Source organism: Amphiura filiformis, chromosome 7 (genome assembly GCF_039555335.1).
Source record: "Amphiura filiformis chromosome 7, Afil_fr2py, whole genome shotgun sequence".
NCBI classification, from domain to species: domain Eukaryota; kingdom Metazoa; phylum Echinodermata; class Ophiuroidea; order Amphilepidida; family Amphiuridae; genus Amphiura; species Amphiura filiformis.
The window spans coordinates 49,141,480-49,156,063 of record NC_092634.1 but is presented as its reverse complement, the minus strand read 5'-3'; the positions used below and the strand labels follow the sequence as shown (position 1 = coordinate 49,156,063).

General features: G+C 35.5%; 2 protein-coding genes across 2 annotated transcripts in view; one reads left to right on the top strand and one right to left on the bottom strand.

Moving 5' to 3' along the window:
* The window catches only part of LOC140157262 (solute carrier family 7 member 14-like), a 104,625-nt gene extending 98,337 nt beyond the window's left edge, over positions 1-6,288 (top strand). Inside the window, exons 8-9 of the mRNA XM_072180391.1 lie at positions 356-477; positions 1,507-6,288. Coding sequence (XP_072036492.1) covers positions 356-477; positions 1,507-1,629 — 245 coding nt within the window. The 3' untranslated portion in view covers positions 1,630-6,288. The remainder of the gene's footprint in view (positions 1-355; positions 478-1,506) is intronic.
* LOC140157263 (cationic amino acid transporter 2-like) overlaps positions 6,104-14,584 on the bottom strand; it is a 174,442-nt gene continuing 165,961 nt past the window's right edge. Inside the window, exons 5-8 of the mRNA XM_072180392.1 lie at positions 11,960-12,130; positions 11,206-11,308; positions 10,123-10,971; positions 6,104-9,222 (exon numbers count right to left, since the gene is read on the bottom strand). Coding sequence (XP_072036493.1) covers positions 9,053-9,222; positions 10,123-10,971; positions 11,206-11,308; positions 11,960-12,130 — 1,293 coding nt within the window. The 3' untranslated portion in view covers positions 6,104-9,052. The remainder of the gene's footprint in view (positions 9,223-10,122; positions 10,972-11,205; positions 11,309-11,959; positions 12,131-14,584) is intronic.

Here is a 14,584-nt window from a genome sequence, read left to right as displayed (position 1 = left end):
TGAAGTGCTAGTATTCAGCATTTTTGTCAGGAATGACATTCATCTCTGTTGTTGATGCTATCAAGCATTAGTCATTCATATTCATATTCATATTCATACGTCATATCATAATATAGAAATATAATATAATGTTGATCCCCTTTGAGTGTTTAGGCAATTTTCGTAGTGGCATAGTGAATAACCTACATAACAGCATTAACTACATTATAACAGAGGGCGCTATGACCACTCTGCACTATAGTGCTCAATATTATCCCACGAAGATACGTTGTACAGTGCTTAATATTAACACTTTAGTAGGGTGTATATATTTCGTCTATACTCATTGTCATTCTTTATGGATGTATCCAAACAGGTATGGTTATTTACTTTGGATATGGTATGTGGAATAGTAACATCGAAGCTCGCTATCATGATACCACACGACAAACAGACGGAAGTAAAGAGGCTATTGTAATGGACAGTAAAAATGTTCAGGTAAGATGGATTTGATTTGGTAGGATTCCGATATTCACAAAAGAAGATAACTGTTGTGAATATAAACATATAATTAGGCTATTCTGTTTTCTGGCATTACATCACATGCTTACAATGTTGTTGATTAAGTGGAGCATATGAGATGATATGATGTTTCTAAATAGTCAGAATAATATGTTGATTTGCATATACACATTAGGTTATATCGTCGGCTTCATTCCATAGTGGCATAAGGTGGGACACCGCGAATAAAAATAATTCGAGAAAATCGGGTTTGGAAGAAATGGCAATATAAAATCGAGTTGTGTGAATCAGACATTCATTACATTTTTAACTTAATGTGAAATATATGTATTAAAATAAAAAATGTATCATTATATTATATATAACTTTCAACCATTATATATTTATCACTCATACATAAATTCTAGACAGTTCATTGGTTGATTACCATTTATCATTTTTACCATGAGCTTAATATTCTCAGTATAATAGTGTTCTTACTCTTAGACGCACCCATTAATTTATGGGGTGGACCCTTAGTTGTGAAGTGTGTCACGGCAAAACAGAGTGTTATGTTCATGAAAAAAGTTGTTCCTACTTAGCTTTAAAAAGTATTTTTAAGTAACAGAATTTATATCAGTGGTATAAAACTCAATGTTAACCGTCTTAATTTCGTGCAATGGTAGAGATAAAATCACTCGGTGAAAGATGTATATTACGATGTAATATAATTTTTCCATACTCAACAATCCATCTTTCACCTCGTGATTATATTTCGACTCATAGACAGTCAATATTAATATTTCATATCGTATTCCCACCCTTTGGGTTAAATTTAAGTTGCAACAACGGATAGCTTCGCGTTTGATACAAGTCTATTAGTCTTCTTACGGATGTGGATTGAACGATTTGATTGTGACTTACATGCTTAACTGGCTGCCTACAAAACGCACTATGTTTGTGAATAAGTTTTTTAGATATTTTCTTTAATCATGTTAATTCTGATATTTCAAATTTCATTTTTAGATGCCAACTGCTCCATCTTTTATACCAGCACATGCTCGAAGCGGTGCTAGTCTAGAACACGACCAAGAGGAGTTGATGTCAGACCAACAACCACCAGGAGCGCCGGCCTTTGACTTAAAATAACAGACGCCTAGATGGTAGCATTTAAGGAGATCCGTCCTCCCTTATCCTCTACCCTCAGTGGTCAATGATGTCTTTGACAAGACAGGTGCTTTCACCAAAAAGAAATATTATCTTCATAAAAAAGGAAACAGATATATCCATAAATGTTTTTAATGGAAGCATTGCAACTCGGCATGCTGGAAGCATTCATTCTAAAATGGAAATAAATATTTTTATACTCTCACGTGCGCTTATAAATAATGAAATCGACCAATTCGCAGTGACAAGGTGATTTTAAACCAAAGCCATATATTTCATATAATATGTCAAATATTATATTTTACAACTATCCTGGGCTTTAACGTCTTTGTAGGACCACGCGAGATAAGTTTTATTTGATGTATCTATGTGTGCAATCATTCCTCAATAAGGGGACCAATCAAATTGTATATATTATACAATAATTGTCAATTTTCTAATAGATATTTTACTGATTTTATTGATTATTGATAATTAGATTGGACACTGGTTGACTATGTCATACTCCTGATTGCAAAGTTAGGGTTTACGTAAATTACCTAACATAGAATTGTGATATCATATGAAGACATCGTTTCTACGGATTATTGCTTGTAGTCACGCAAACGGTACAATCGTGTTACCGTTCTGCCGTAGAGGGCTTGCTGCAATATTGTGACATTTCTGTGACAGCGGTGATCAGTTGCGCTTTTCCGGCAGCTGGTGATTGAGACTCGGAAACCGTCTTTGATAAGCCCAACTCTATGTGCAATGTGCAGTGGAAGATTGATGTAGTCAACCAGTTAAATCATTTCTCATTAAGTTTTAAATAACAGAGCTAATTGTGTTAAAACAATAAGCTTAATCAGCTTAAGTAAAATGCATGTACAAGCTATCTAGTGAAGAAGGAGAGTTTGATGTTTTTTACATGTTCATTTACTGTCCTTCATGCGTACTATTGTTATTATTAGGTTTATATATTCCATGTTATTTGTAGATATTGCAAGAGTTTGAAAGGCTAGATTTATTTATCTCAAGGATGTTAAAATTGTGTGTGAGGGTAAAAACTTATAGGGCATAGTATTCATTATAAGTATAAGAAGAGTTTAGAATATGATAGACAATGATAGATAGGTGCACAAGCCAATCTTATTTTTTACGTGAACACTAAGGCACCACATCCAATTTGGTCCTATAGAACTATCGGTGCCCGGTTAAGTACCCTTGACTCTTAACATTACTCCCTGGAGATGTAATAATTATTGTATCAAGCATAATAATTAAAAGTTGCATAGTGTTATTGTTTTTCATTTAAATCAAAAACAAATGCAGTGTACAAATGTTCAGGGTACGATAAAACGTGCCATCGGTACCTCTTCGGGCACCGATAGTGCTATAGGACCAAAAAAGATGTTGTGCCTAATTTAGTTGTAAAGAATGTTGTTACGTAATACAGGTGTGAATATATGAGATTAGTGCCCAAAGTAACGCCCAAACCCGAATTGAAATTATCCAACATAGTAAAAGAAACATTTAGAATACAATGCAAGAAATGATATGCAAGAGGTTGCATAATGCATTTCATAATGGAACGATTACAATCTCTTTGATTTTAATTCTTGATATTACAAATTTGGTGTCGAAAATGTCAGTATTTCATCACATTGTTACGGTGGTGTTAGATACAACTGATAAAAATAAAGAGACCATAGAACAGGCAAAGTAAGGTATAATTACAGCGGCAAAGTTTATTTCTTTCTTAATTTACACAGACGTATAATTATGTTTCAAAATATATATTTCTAACATTTACATTATGTACGTTTTTGTTTCTCAGTATATACAACCAAAATACTATAACTATAATTGTCATAGACACATTATTATATACATGATTATACATAGAAATGAAGTTAAGATACATGTAAAGCATTGTAGCATGAAAGGCAGGCAAATTCTTTAAAATGTCATACAGGCTAAAAGAAAATCATTTATCGAGATCAATATATTTGTTTCATTCATTACACACAGATTCGTAATTCATCAGTATTCATGTTCATTTGACGTAGAGTATTTCGATATGTACAATTTCCAGATGTGTGTTACACAGTAGCAGAACCCCTTCTTTCTTTTTATAAAAACAAACATATATTTCTTTGTACTAATTACCTTGAAAACTGTTTTTGTTAATATTTAATAGAAATATTCATACTACCAAATCCATTTTTGGTGACATACCTTGTTACAGTTTCAAGCTGCTACGCACAGATCTCTTTATTAAACTGGCAACTTTACTTCTTCTTTCCTGAAGTTGTTACCGTCGTTGGTGGCGCTTACAGGTGGTCGAAATAATATTGTGAGACATAATTTCCTTCATCTCAGTTCATTGTTATGAATACGCTCGTAGAGAGAAAGGAAAATATAGCCCGCTGGTGAGACTCTGAAATTCGAGGCACGATCAGCAACCTTTTGGACACTCGTCAACACTGCGTTACGATTTTGTTTCAATTTATATTAAAGCAAATGATGAGGTGTTTGGTTTCTGTCTTTAAAACACTAGGAAGTGCGCCATTAAAAATTCAGTTATTCCTTTCCCTAAGAATGAGAGCGTACGTGTAATTTTATTTGGTTTTCGTTTCAGCAGGTTTTATCGTATGTCTTAGTTTGCTGGTTAGCACGCCTTAATATCAGTGCCAATTAAAAAGAGACAAGCATGTACATAATTTATAATAATACATTGTATAATATTGCACTTAAAAGATACTTTAACTATATATCTAGAAAAAATAGCAAAGAGAAATAAGCTAACGAAGCTTGATTTGTTCGTGTGTCTATGTCACTCATACCTCTGTTACGTGTTTCCCAGACGTCGTAACCATTGTAGTATCTCAATGTATAAGTGTGTAAGCAATATGTTAATACACATTCCTATTTCAATTTACATTTTTGATGGAGTATAAGTTTTATGTTGAATGTGTTGAATTATTGTTATTTCTAGCATTTTTGACAACGTCTTTTGACAAAAGAATATCACACATTTTAAACGGTTAATTATGATTATCTGGTTATGATACTTATATTCTAAATACAAATACAAAAGATGAAGCCAATTTGCATGCAAATTTGCAAACGCAGAACGTTTCGGGTTTACATACACTTGTAATAAAAGTCGAACATTAAAGTCGGAAGTTTAAATTATAAAGATGTAAAGGAAATATCACCGTTGAGGGCGTGATGTAAATACAAAGTGGAGACGTCCTCAATGCAAAGGGTGAACTAATAAATAAGGTACTTTTAACTAGCATTACTCTGCAGGAACTAATTTCACAACGACCACACATTATAAGTGCAATAACTGATTATTATAAGTCACAAAAAAGAAAGTCGTGAATGGTTTATATACTGATGACTCCGCTGAAAAGCAGTTCCCTGTTACTGTAAACACCGAATCATTATATGATTTATGGGAGTGGTGGGTGGGAGAATTTAACGATTTCATACAACGCGCACTCAAAAACGTTAATATCAAATCTTTGTGCACTTACAGTGTGTTAAAGGGTGTCTTAGTCTTGTGAAATCAAGCACCAGCAGAAATGTTAAGGTTTAAGGGTACATTGTATATATGCCTATTCGTGTACAGAATTATACAATGACTGTCATAATGGTGCAATAATTGACTATACTTATATACAATATCTATCATAATATATCACGATTAGTTTATTTTATGTACAATTTAAAATATCACACAAAATTAATATTATAGTGACTTTGTACAGAATTGACTATATAAAATGAAATGTTTCTAGTGAATAGAGTTTAATGTATCGTTTCTAAGTTAGTAAGCATGTGCTTCAATGTTTCACAAGTTGCTAGTTGACAATAACTTTATTAAAAAAAGTTCCAAAAATGGTGTCACATAATAATTCTGCTAATAAGCAAAACCAAATTCATCATTTGACAGAGTGAGCCCCAATTTATTAATTTTATACCAATTACCTTTCCCTGCACTTTTTTCTCCTTACAACAGTTTATAAGAATTCAAACGTAAGATAACACGTATTGTCCATGTCGTATGCTGCACTTTGCAAATGAAAGCTATCAATGGACATGGGAACTTTAGAACTGGAAGTATTCTCACTAACTATACTATTTTTGTTTTAAAAACCATGAAACTACATGTTTAAGAGCAGCAAATTTGAACGTGGAAATTGTCATCATGGCTATGTAGTATTAATTAAACTCACAATAGTATCCCCTAAATTATATGATGAGACAAGTCATGTCATGTGTTTATATCGGTGGCGCCCTCTGTTGTTCCTTGACATGCATATTTTAGGCAAATTTAACCTAACATAATGATACGCGCAATACCAAAGTTTTGCATGGCCTTTTTTTGTGGCATGATTATGATTGTAACACCTAAAGAAAGGTTTTAAAAATCGTTAAAAAGCAAATGCAGAGTATGAAAATGCTGCTGCGCATACATACATTGTAGTTTGCCTGCTTGCTATGTAACAATAGAGGGCGTTTTTTGTTCGAGTTTAGCTACGGTCCACTGTGACTCATGACATTCCTTTGTCTACAAAGTATTATTATGCATCAATGATGAATAGTGTGCAATAAACGAAGGCTCTTGATGCCTTTAAAATGACCACCAAATTTGACAGAGTTTCCTTTGATCTCAACAGTATAGTGTGTTTTTTGGTTTCTGGAACTTGTAGACTAATCGACAAATGGTCTAGCATTCGAATCATATAGACACTAAGTGATGATTTCTCATTTCGCACTTATTGGAATTGAAACTCTAGTAAATTTAGAGTTGAACGAATTTCATAGTTCTAGTCCAATAAAACAGCACTTACTGTGGACGTTTCGAAATCTGTCGGATTTCTTTATCAACACGGATGTTGTTGTGACGACCTTCTGTATACAACTCGTTGATGCTAAGCAACGTGGTTGCCAGTTGGTTTCTTCTTCAGGAGATCGTCAAACATGTGAGTTATGTTGTATTGCCCCTCGTCTCTGTTCATGGTGGTGCCTTGTTGTCTGATTTTCACTGCTTCTTTGATCCATCGTCTGCCTCTGTGCCCAAAAGCGGGGCAATACAACCTAACTCACGTGTTTGACGATCTCCTGAAGAAGAAACCAACTGGTAACCACGTTGCAAAGCAACAACGAGTTGTATACAGAAGGTCGTCACAACAACATCAGGGTTGATAAAGATTTCAAAACGTCCACAGTAAGTGCTGTTTTATTGGACTAAAACTAAGTAATTCGTTTCTATTTTCAATAACAGTCCTGATGAACATGTTCAGTAATAATAGCACATAGAGTATTGGTGGACTTACAACAGCCAAATTGGAGTAAACAATTGAATATATGAATCCAAAACCCACCCAAGTCCATGGGAAGTGATTTTGAGAAAAAACCTGTGTATCATTTTAATTCCTTCAGTTAGATTTACCTGGTCAATATGGTAAGTTGTACGTGCAAATGGGTGGGTTAAACTGTATTAGGTATGACGATTAGCATTTCAGGGACTTCGTGGGGTTCATTTTAAATTCTGGACTTGGGTGGTTTTTTGAATCATATACTAAGACAATAATGTTGGAATGAGATTACCACTAGTAAGATAATACAAAATAAAGCACACAGTTATGTATAATGTTGATCAGCATTCTGCCATGTAATATAAACCACACACTTTCCTTGATTAAACCCATTTTTTTTTCAAAAGTCACTCTCCAGCAATGAATGTGTTACAAGTGGACTTTTATACATACTGGATTTCAATCAATGTGTAACAAGACTCAAATCATGGACTTGGGTTCATTCTTTCATACATGCTATTTTTCACATGCTCAATAGACACAGAGGATGAATTTGAGTTGTTCTTTCATACATATGACATGCCTATGTATAGCAATGCAACACTTTCCCATGCTTAACTCAATTTGGCCAAAGTATGGACTTGGGTGGCTTTTGTATAAGCTTTCAGTCCTTTAGTAAACAGTACAAAAAAGAAAAGAAATTTTGACGAACACCAGTTTGGGATAACTTGCTAACTATATAGGAAAATATGATCAAATTATATCATCTTGATAATAAGTGATGTCTATTCTAGATCAACCTTAAAATTAGATAAGTACAGTAACATTTTATCAGTTAAAACTATCAACATTCTACAAATCAATCTCTATTTTACAAGCACCGCACCATAACACAGGAATCTACAGTCCCTTTTAATTATAATTATTATTTACCCTGTTTAATTATTTAATATACAAGAAAACAGACAACAAAACAAGATGTGGGAAAGTACAGGATATCAATACAAGTATTCAGGGAAATATACCTAGAGCCTACATGTTTGACATTACATTTATTTTATATTGCCACTTATGTAGTGGTGTTACTCTACATGTACTTGTCTTTAACTTCTTTGAATCAGTGACGTCATATCCTTAGAGGATGTTGTTCTCCGATTTTCACACAACCAGTACGTGTACATTAAATGTGGGTGTTCAGAATCCCAAGGAAATATAATCAGTACTAGTATGCAAATGAATTTTGCAGAATGCTGAATAAGAGTTGACTACAAACCGTCCCCTTTCTAACACGTGAAGTGTTTTATATGATTCGCTATTGCGTGAGCACCGACCAAGGTAAGTTTTATGCTGTGATCACAACGATAATTTAGTACATTTGTTTGTTTAAAACTGTTGCTCCATATGCAGATACTCTTGGGTCCTGACCGTCCTGATGGGACCAGGCTCAAACAAAGTGCTAAAGCGACGCTGCAAAGCTTTAGTGCTGACCTAATTCATGTAATTAGAAAGAACAGGGAGACATAGATCCAAGATAAAGATTAAGGAACACTCCCAACGAATCAAGTAAACAATTTTGTTGTCAGCCTTTGGGTCTCGCAAGTTTAAGCAATAGAAACAAATTAGTTCGATCTTTCGATCCTTATTTTGTATGAAATCAATTGATTGACCATTATCAATTGTAATAACATATAAATCTGTACATGTATTGATATTGAAAAGTGTCAATTTAGCATTAATTCTGATCAATTATTTGTTAGTTCATTAATAACAAGCATCGAAACACAGCATCGACGTTCGATCCAAAGATCGAACAAATTTGTTTCTGGTGCCTACGGACATTCTCAACTGCCACCAAGGCGTGATCATGTGTAGAATCATTTGCGTGCATCTTCCATATTCTACATTGAATCAGCAATAGTTTAACATGTTCTATTCCAAACGACAGAAGAACCAGCGTCCAAATGCATTACCATGCGAGACTACCTTTAGTGGAGGGATACAGAATTACATCACTGAGTCATGGAAGAAATTTACATACTACATATAAATAATATATTTACGGCAACTATACCACAACCCTATAGCATTTATCATCATTGATCTTTGGTTTGTTGAGCCTGTGGTTCAGCCTTTTCTATTTCTAGTGGGGCTGACTCGGACACGGAAGGCACGTTGATTTCGGCCGTTTCTGCAGTGGATGGTGTGCTACGATCTTTCTTCTCTGTACTATGACGTATACCGTAGAAGAAATAGATGAGAAGACCTGGAAAGGATAAAATGAAAAAGGGAAAGATATTAAGTTCAACTTATAGTTTCATATGATTTGCTAACTATAATGAAACACAGAGATAAAGACTTTATCGCATCTGACGTCATTGTCAATCAAATTCCCTACGATCCTTGATTGGTTAATAGCGCGTAAAAGGAAGGCCGAATTATCTGATGCCGATCGGAGAATAGGAATAGCTGAAAATGGCGAAAAATTACGTACTTTTACAAGACAAAAAGCAACTTTTCTAGGCATTGTTGACATGGTGTCTTCGGGAAAGAAAGTTTCCTACTATAACGACCTAACTTTTGAGATAGTGTGTATGTTTGAAGGTGCAAAATTAACAATAAGGCGTCTGGTTATACCGCCGCGTTCAGCATTGTTCAGCAAGTCATCATCACGACACTTGTAAACAAACCCTGCTCGAGTTTGACCGCACATAATCAAAGTCGCGAGAGAATATTTTCATGAGTCCGACACGTTACGCGTTATGAACTGTAAGTTATTCAGTCGTCGCTACGAAGCATAACACAGACGACTGATGGATTAAGTCTAGCCTTTTCACTTTTATTTTGATGCCAAATTCTATTGCTATTACATTGCTTTCATGCTTGTTCCGAAACCTCCGAAATATAAAATTGCTCTTTTGATTTTGTTTATTAATGTAGAGCCATTCACCTTTTCGGCAAATCCTGAAAGCCTTTGTATTTTGATCCCTGATGACGTATCATCGATGCAAATATATTTACTGCGCAATTCAACCCACATTTTACTGCACATCCTTATTGCGCATGTTCAACATGCGCAATGAAGATGTGCACATTGAATCTATGATCAGCGGTCAGATTGCAAAGATTTTCGGGATGTACCGAAAAGATCGATTATACAACTTACCAATTGCTAACCAAACGAAGAATCTGACCCAGGTTGGTAATGAAAGTTTCAGCGTCAGGTAAATGTTGAAGAACACCGAGATCACGGGTAAATATGGCACAAAGGGAGCGCTAAAGTACAACTCCATTTTATTCTGTGGTTGCCTGTCGATCACAATAACTAAACACACCACGGCAGTAGCAAACAAGCAGAGCAATACCATAGCCCACCAACTTGCAGTGGTGACGTGATCCGCGCCAAAAATTAACAGAGCGCTAGTTGAGAAGAAGATGACTACAAGGCCAACGACAGCAAACACGACGTAAAGGTAGCTTTGCAGAGATGGAGAGCCACAAAGGGAGCATTTACTTTCTTTGGAGTCGTTCTTTAATAAGCTCTGATCCATTTTTGTTGTGGCAGGGTCATCAAGTGCAGTCGAAATTGCCGCTGTAGCTGCGCCATCCTTCTGGTCTGCACCGTCTTCAGTTTTCCCGCCACTTTCAGTGTATTTTGAAGATATTGATGCGCCAAGTAATCCGGTTTTCTCTTCAAGAGGGCGCAGTGCAAATTGCTTTACGGCTTCTTTGCTTAATCCGACATCGCGTGGTTGATACCGGAGTAGAAGGACACTGATAGCCACCAAAGTATATGACATCAGCGTACCAATGGACATCATCTGGACAAGCTGCTCCAAGTCGAATATAAGTGCCATTATTGCAGTCAGGACGCCGGCTGCAATCGTAGCTATCACCGGGATGTTGGTGTTTGGGTTGACACGAGCCAGGAAGCTGAAGAGAAGGCCGTCTTTAGCCATGGCATAGATGATACGAGGTAGGGGGAAGATGGATCCCATCATGGAGGACGTCAGACCTAAAAGGGAAAAATGAGAATGACGAATGTGTGTAAATACATTTCGTGATTACAAAACAAATCAAAGGTTGTCTTATCTATTCAAAAGGTTATTCATTTAGTACTTGATTATTATAATATTTATAATGTTGATGCCTGGATATTTCCAACCAGAACTGGCTTTGATCAAAATCAGGAATTTACAGTAAAGTTTGAAAGTTTGACTTAAATTCTAAAAAATTAAGTTCTTTTTACCTATCAATGAACCAATGGCGACAATATATTTTCCCACTGGCATTCCTTTTTGTTGGAAGACCTCGGCTAATGGAGCAAAGATTGCCAAGTTATCATAAGATACCTGCAAAAGAATTGTTGTCTAAAGTTAGAGAGTTACGGCTTTCGTGCTTCATTCATATTATTCATTTTGCAAGAACCTCTTTTTGCAGCTCCTATAAGGCTTTTCTGCTGCTGTTACTACGTCACTACGGCACGGCATTGGTAGACTCGTGCGCCATGCTTTACTGCGTACAAATGTGTGCACGCCACTGAATATAAGACATAAATTCCTGCGCTCGCCACTGAAAATAAAGCGTGAAAAAGGTATTATTACATTGATACTTATCAAGATACAAGAGTGTGAATATGAGATCTTATTTTTAATCAACCATACTTGCAATATATTATCGTACCGTAAAGATTCGCCTAATCGCTCATGGGCTCGTTTGAACTTTAGGCACAAATGAAAGTACCCTCCTGTAAAAATCCCACCAGCAAGTAAGGGCACATCTTTTATTAGGGAGCTCTCTATTTGAACGTGAAATTTACTCCAATGCAATGGAGCACATAGCGCCATCAGGCGAATATTTGCGGTATTTGGAATATCACAAGCTGACCTGTAGTATTAGCCATGGAAGAAGTTTGCAATCACACTACGTTGAATTTACACTGTTATGGTGCTTTGTTCAAGTAATCGATTTTACTCAAGACCTGTAAGTCATAATAATCTTACCATAAGAGTCATTATAGCGGAGACACCGATGTAAGCCAAAAGACATATGACGAGAGTCAATACGATAGCGATAGGAATAGATCGGCTGGGATTCTTGGCTTCCTCTCCTGACGTAGCGATGACATCAAATCCAACAAAAGCGTAGAAACACGTCGCCGCTCCAGCAAACACCTACAAGTACAAAGTGAGAAAAATATGGCCTATAGATTGATATATTTTCATAGCTTTTCATAGTATACTACAGAGAGCTTGATTTGTTAAAACCAAATGGAACATTTAAAACACAGTTTGCCGACAGCTAGTGGATCATGGTAGCAACGTATTTGTACCCGCTTTAAGAGTCAGTAGCAACTGTCAGCAAAAACAAAAACAAAGTATCCATGGGTCATTAAACCTTAACTAAACCCTTTAAGCAAGGGTTAGCAAATATTTTAAACTGCTTCGATTTGGTAGTTCATAGCATCTTCCGAATGGCACTGAGCTTTGGAAAAATTGCATTGATCAATTCATAGCGAGTGTGTAGAAGAATTCAAATATCACAGATATACTTTGTAGGTTCTGTGGTACGTACATAACTCATTAACAACAATAAATCAAGCAAGTTTAAAAAGTATATGATTTGTAGAATGAAATTTTGCAAAACATCAAAGTGTTACTTTTTCAATAATATATTGATTTAGATAATGAAAATCGGGTTTTGACTGCTTCGACCAACAATACCTAGTCTACCCCTGATATATTCAATTGATATTCTTAAATATGTTTTATTAAATCTGAATATATAAGGTGTTCAAATTGCAAATCAGTTTTGTAGTATTGTTTTATCTTTCCCGTAAGAAATCACTATCAGAGGTCTGAGCTTTCGTAACTCTTGGGTCTGTAGAGCGTGTATTAACTTCAGAGGAACTATAACAATTACATGTTTTGTCTGAATAATTGTATAAAGTCTCATCATCTTGTTTTTTTAGCATGTTATAATTGTTCAGATGAATGTATCTTGAAAGGTAAAGGCATGAGGCTGATTCAGATCTTATGTAAGGAGATATAATGTTTGCTATCTATTTATACATGACTGTATATAAGGTTATGGGCAATAAAGATGAAGCCTGCCCTCTGGCACTGATGAGTGTCAACATTACTTTTTGCAACAGCGCCATCCATTTGAAAATCTCCAAGTAGATAGAACAACAATATTCTTTAGAAGCTGCTCTTTCGCTCTATTTCATGGTACATACAATCAGACGCAGGTGGTGGCGGATGGGATATCATCGTTTTTAACACATAATCATGAAATCTTCACAAACAATTCTAAATTTGTTAGGTGGTGTCAAAGCAAAATTATCTTACTCTTAAACCGTTGGGTTACGACAATGTACCCCACTGTAAGTATGTTGTTTGTCAATATATAACTGCTACGCGTCTATTTTGAATGCGGCTGTCAGCCTTGGTGTTTTCGCCAGCCTCGAACGTCACGTGTTGCGTGTCCTATACCGCCTGATAAGGCGTTTGTCCCAGATGGACAAACAATTGGGACAAAAGAAATTCAAAATTGTGCCAAAGAAATTACACATTAATTGACGCAATACAAATGCGTCATTTCATGCAATTGTGTGGTTCTATGCGTATACAGAGGCATAAGCTGCAAACGTACGAGTGTACAAGCTCGTTTCCTAAAATAGATGACAGTGGTTGTTTTTTCATAAAGGTGGTTTAAAATACAATGTAACATGCTTCAACATCTATGCCATGTCAGCAAATAGAATACTAGAACAACAATTGAAGGTGTAATACTTCAGGCAATATTTGAGATTTAAATACAACCTACAGTGTGTTTGTTTGAACTACTTTGAGTAAAATTTACCAACCAGGCTCGACCTATATGCTTATGTTCTATGTCTTGACAGTTTCCGTAGTATTTTGTAACACCTACTAGCCATGTTATTTCTTTTGGGAATCCCGCGCAATTACACATTAGATTTGACAGGGAATTATATATAGCAAGAAATAAGAGTAAAACTGATGCAAAGAGACACGTTCCCAAGTACAATTTATTTGTGGTTAGATTTAGACGATACGATACCTATGTTACAGTTTCAACTTAAAGAAAAGTGTGAAAATAAAAGTCTGGCTGTGGCAAGACATACTTTTTGTGCGTTGATATTATTTTGAAAACATAATTATGTATAAGGCACCACATTCAATTTGGTCCTATAGAACTATCGGTGCCCGGTTAGGTATTTTATCAAGCATAATAATTAAGAATTATCATAGTGCTATTGTTTTTCATTTAAATATAAAACAAATGCACTGTTCAAATATTCAGGGTACGATAAAAAGTGCCATCGGTACCTCTTCGGGCACCGATAGCGCCATAGGACCAAACAATGTTGTGCCTGAATAGAGTAAGAGTAATAGCATCACCCAAGTAGAAGGATTATTATTTTTTGAGACTTTTGTGACTTTGCATTTTGGCGTTCTGAGCAACACCAATTCGGCATATGTATGTAACCGTAAGTCATAGGATGTAGAGCAAAATAAGGCTATGAGAATAGAATGAAATTGAAAAATGGATTTTGATTTTGATCGACATAACATCAGAGTCATTTCGCTTTATCGCATCACTTT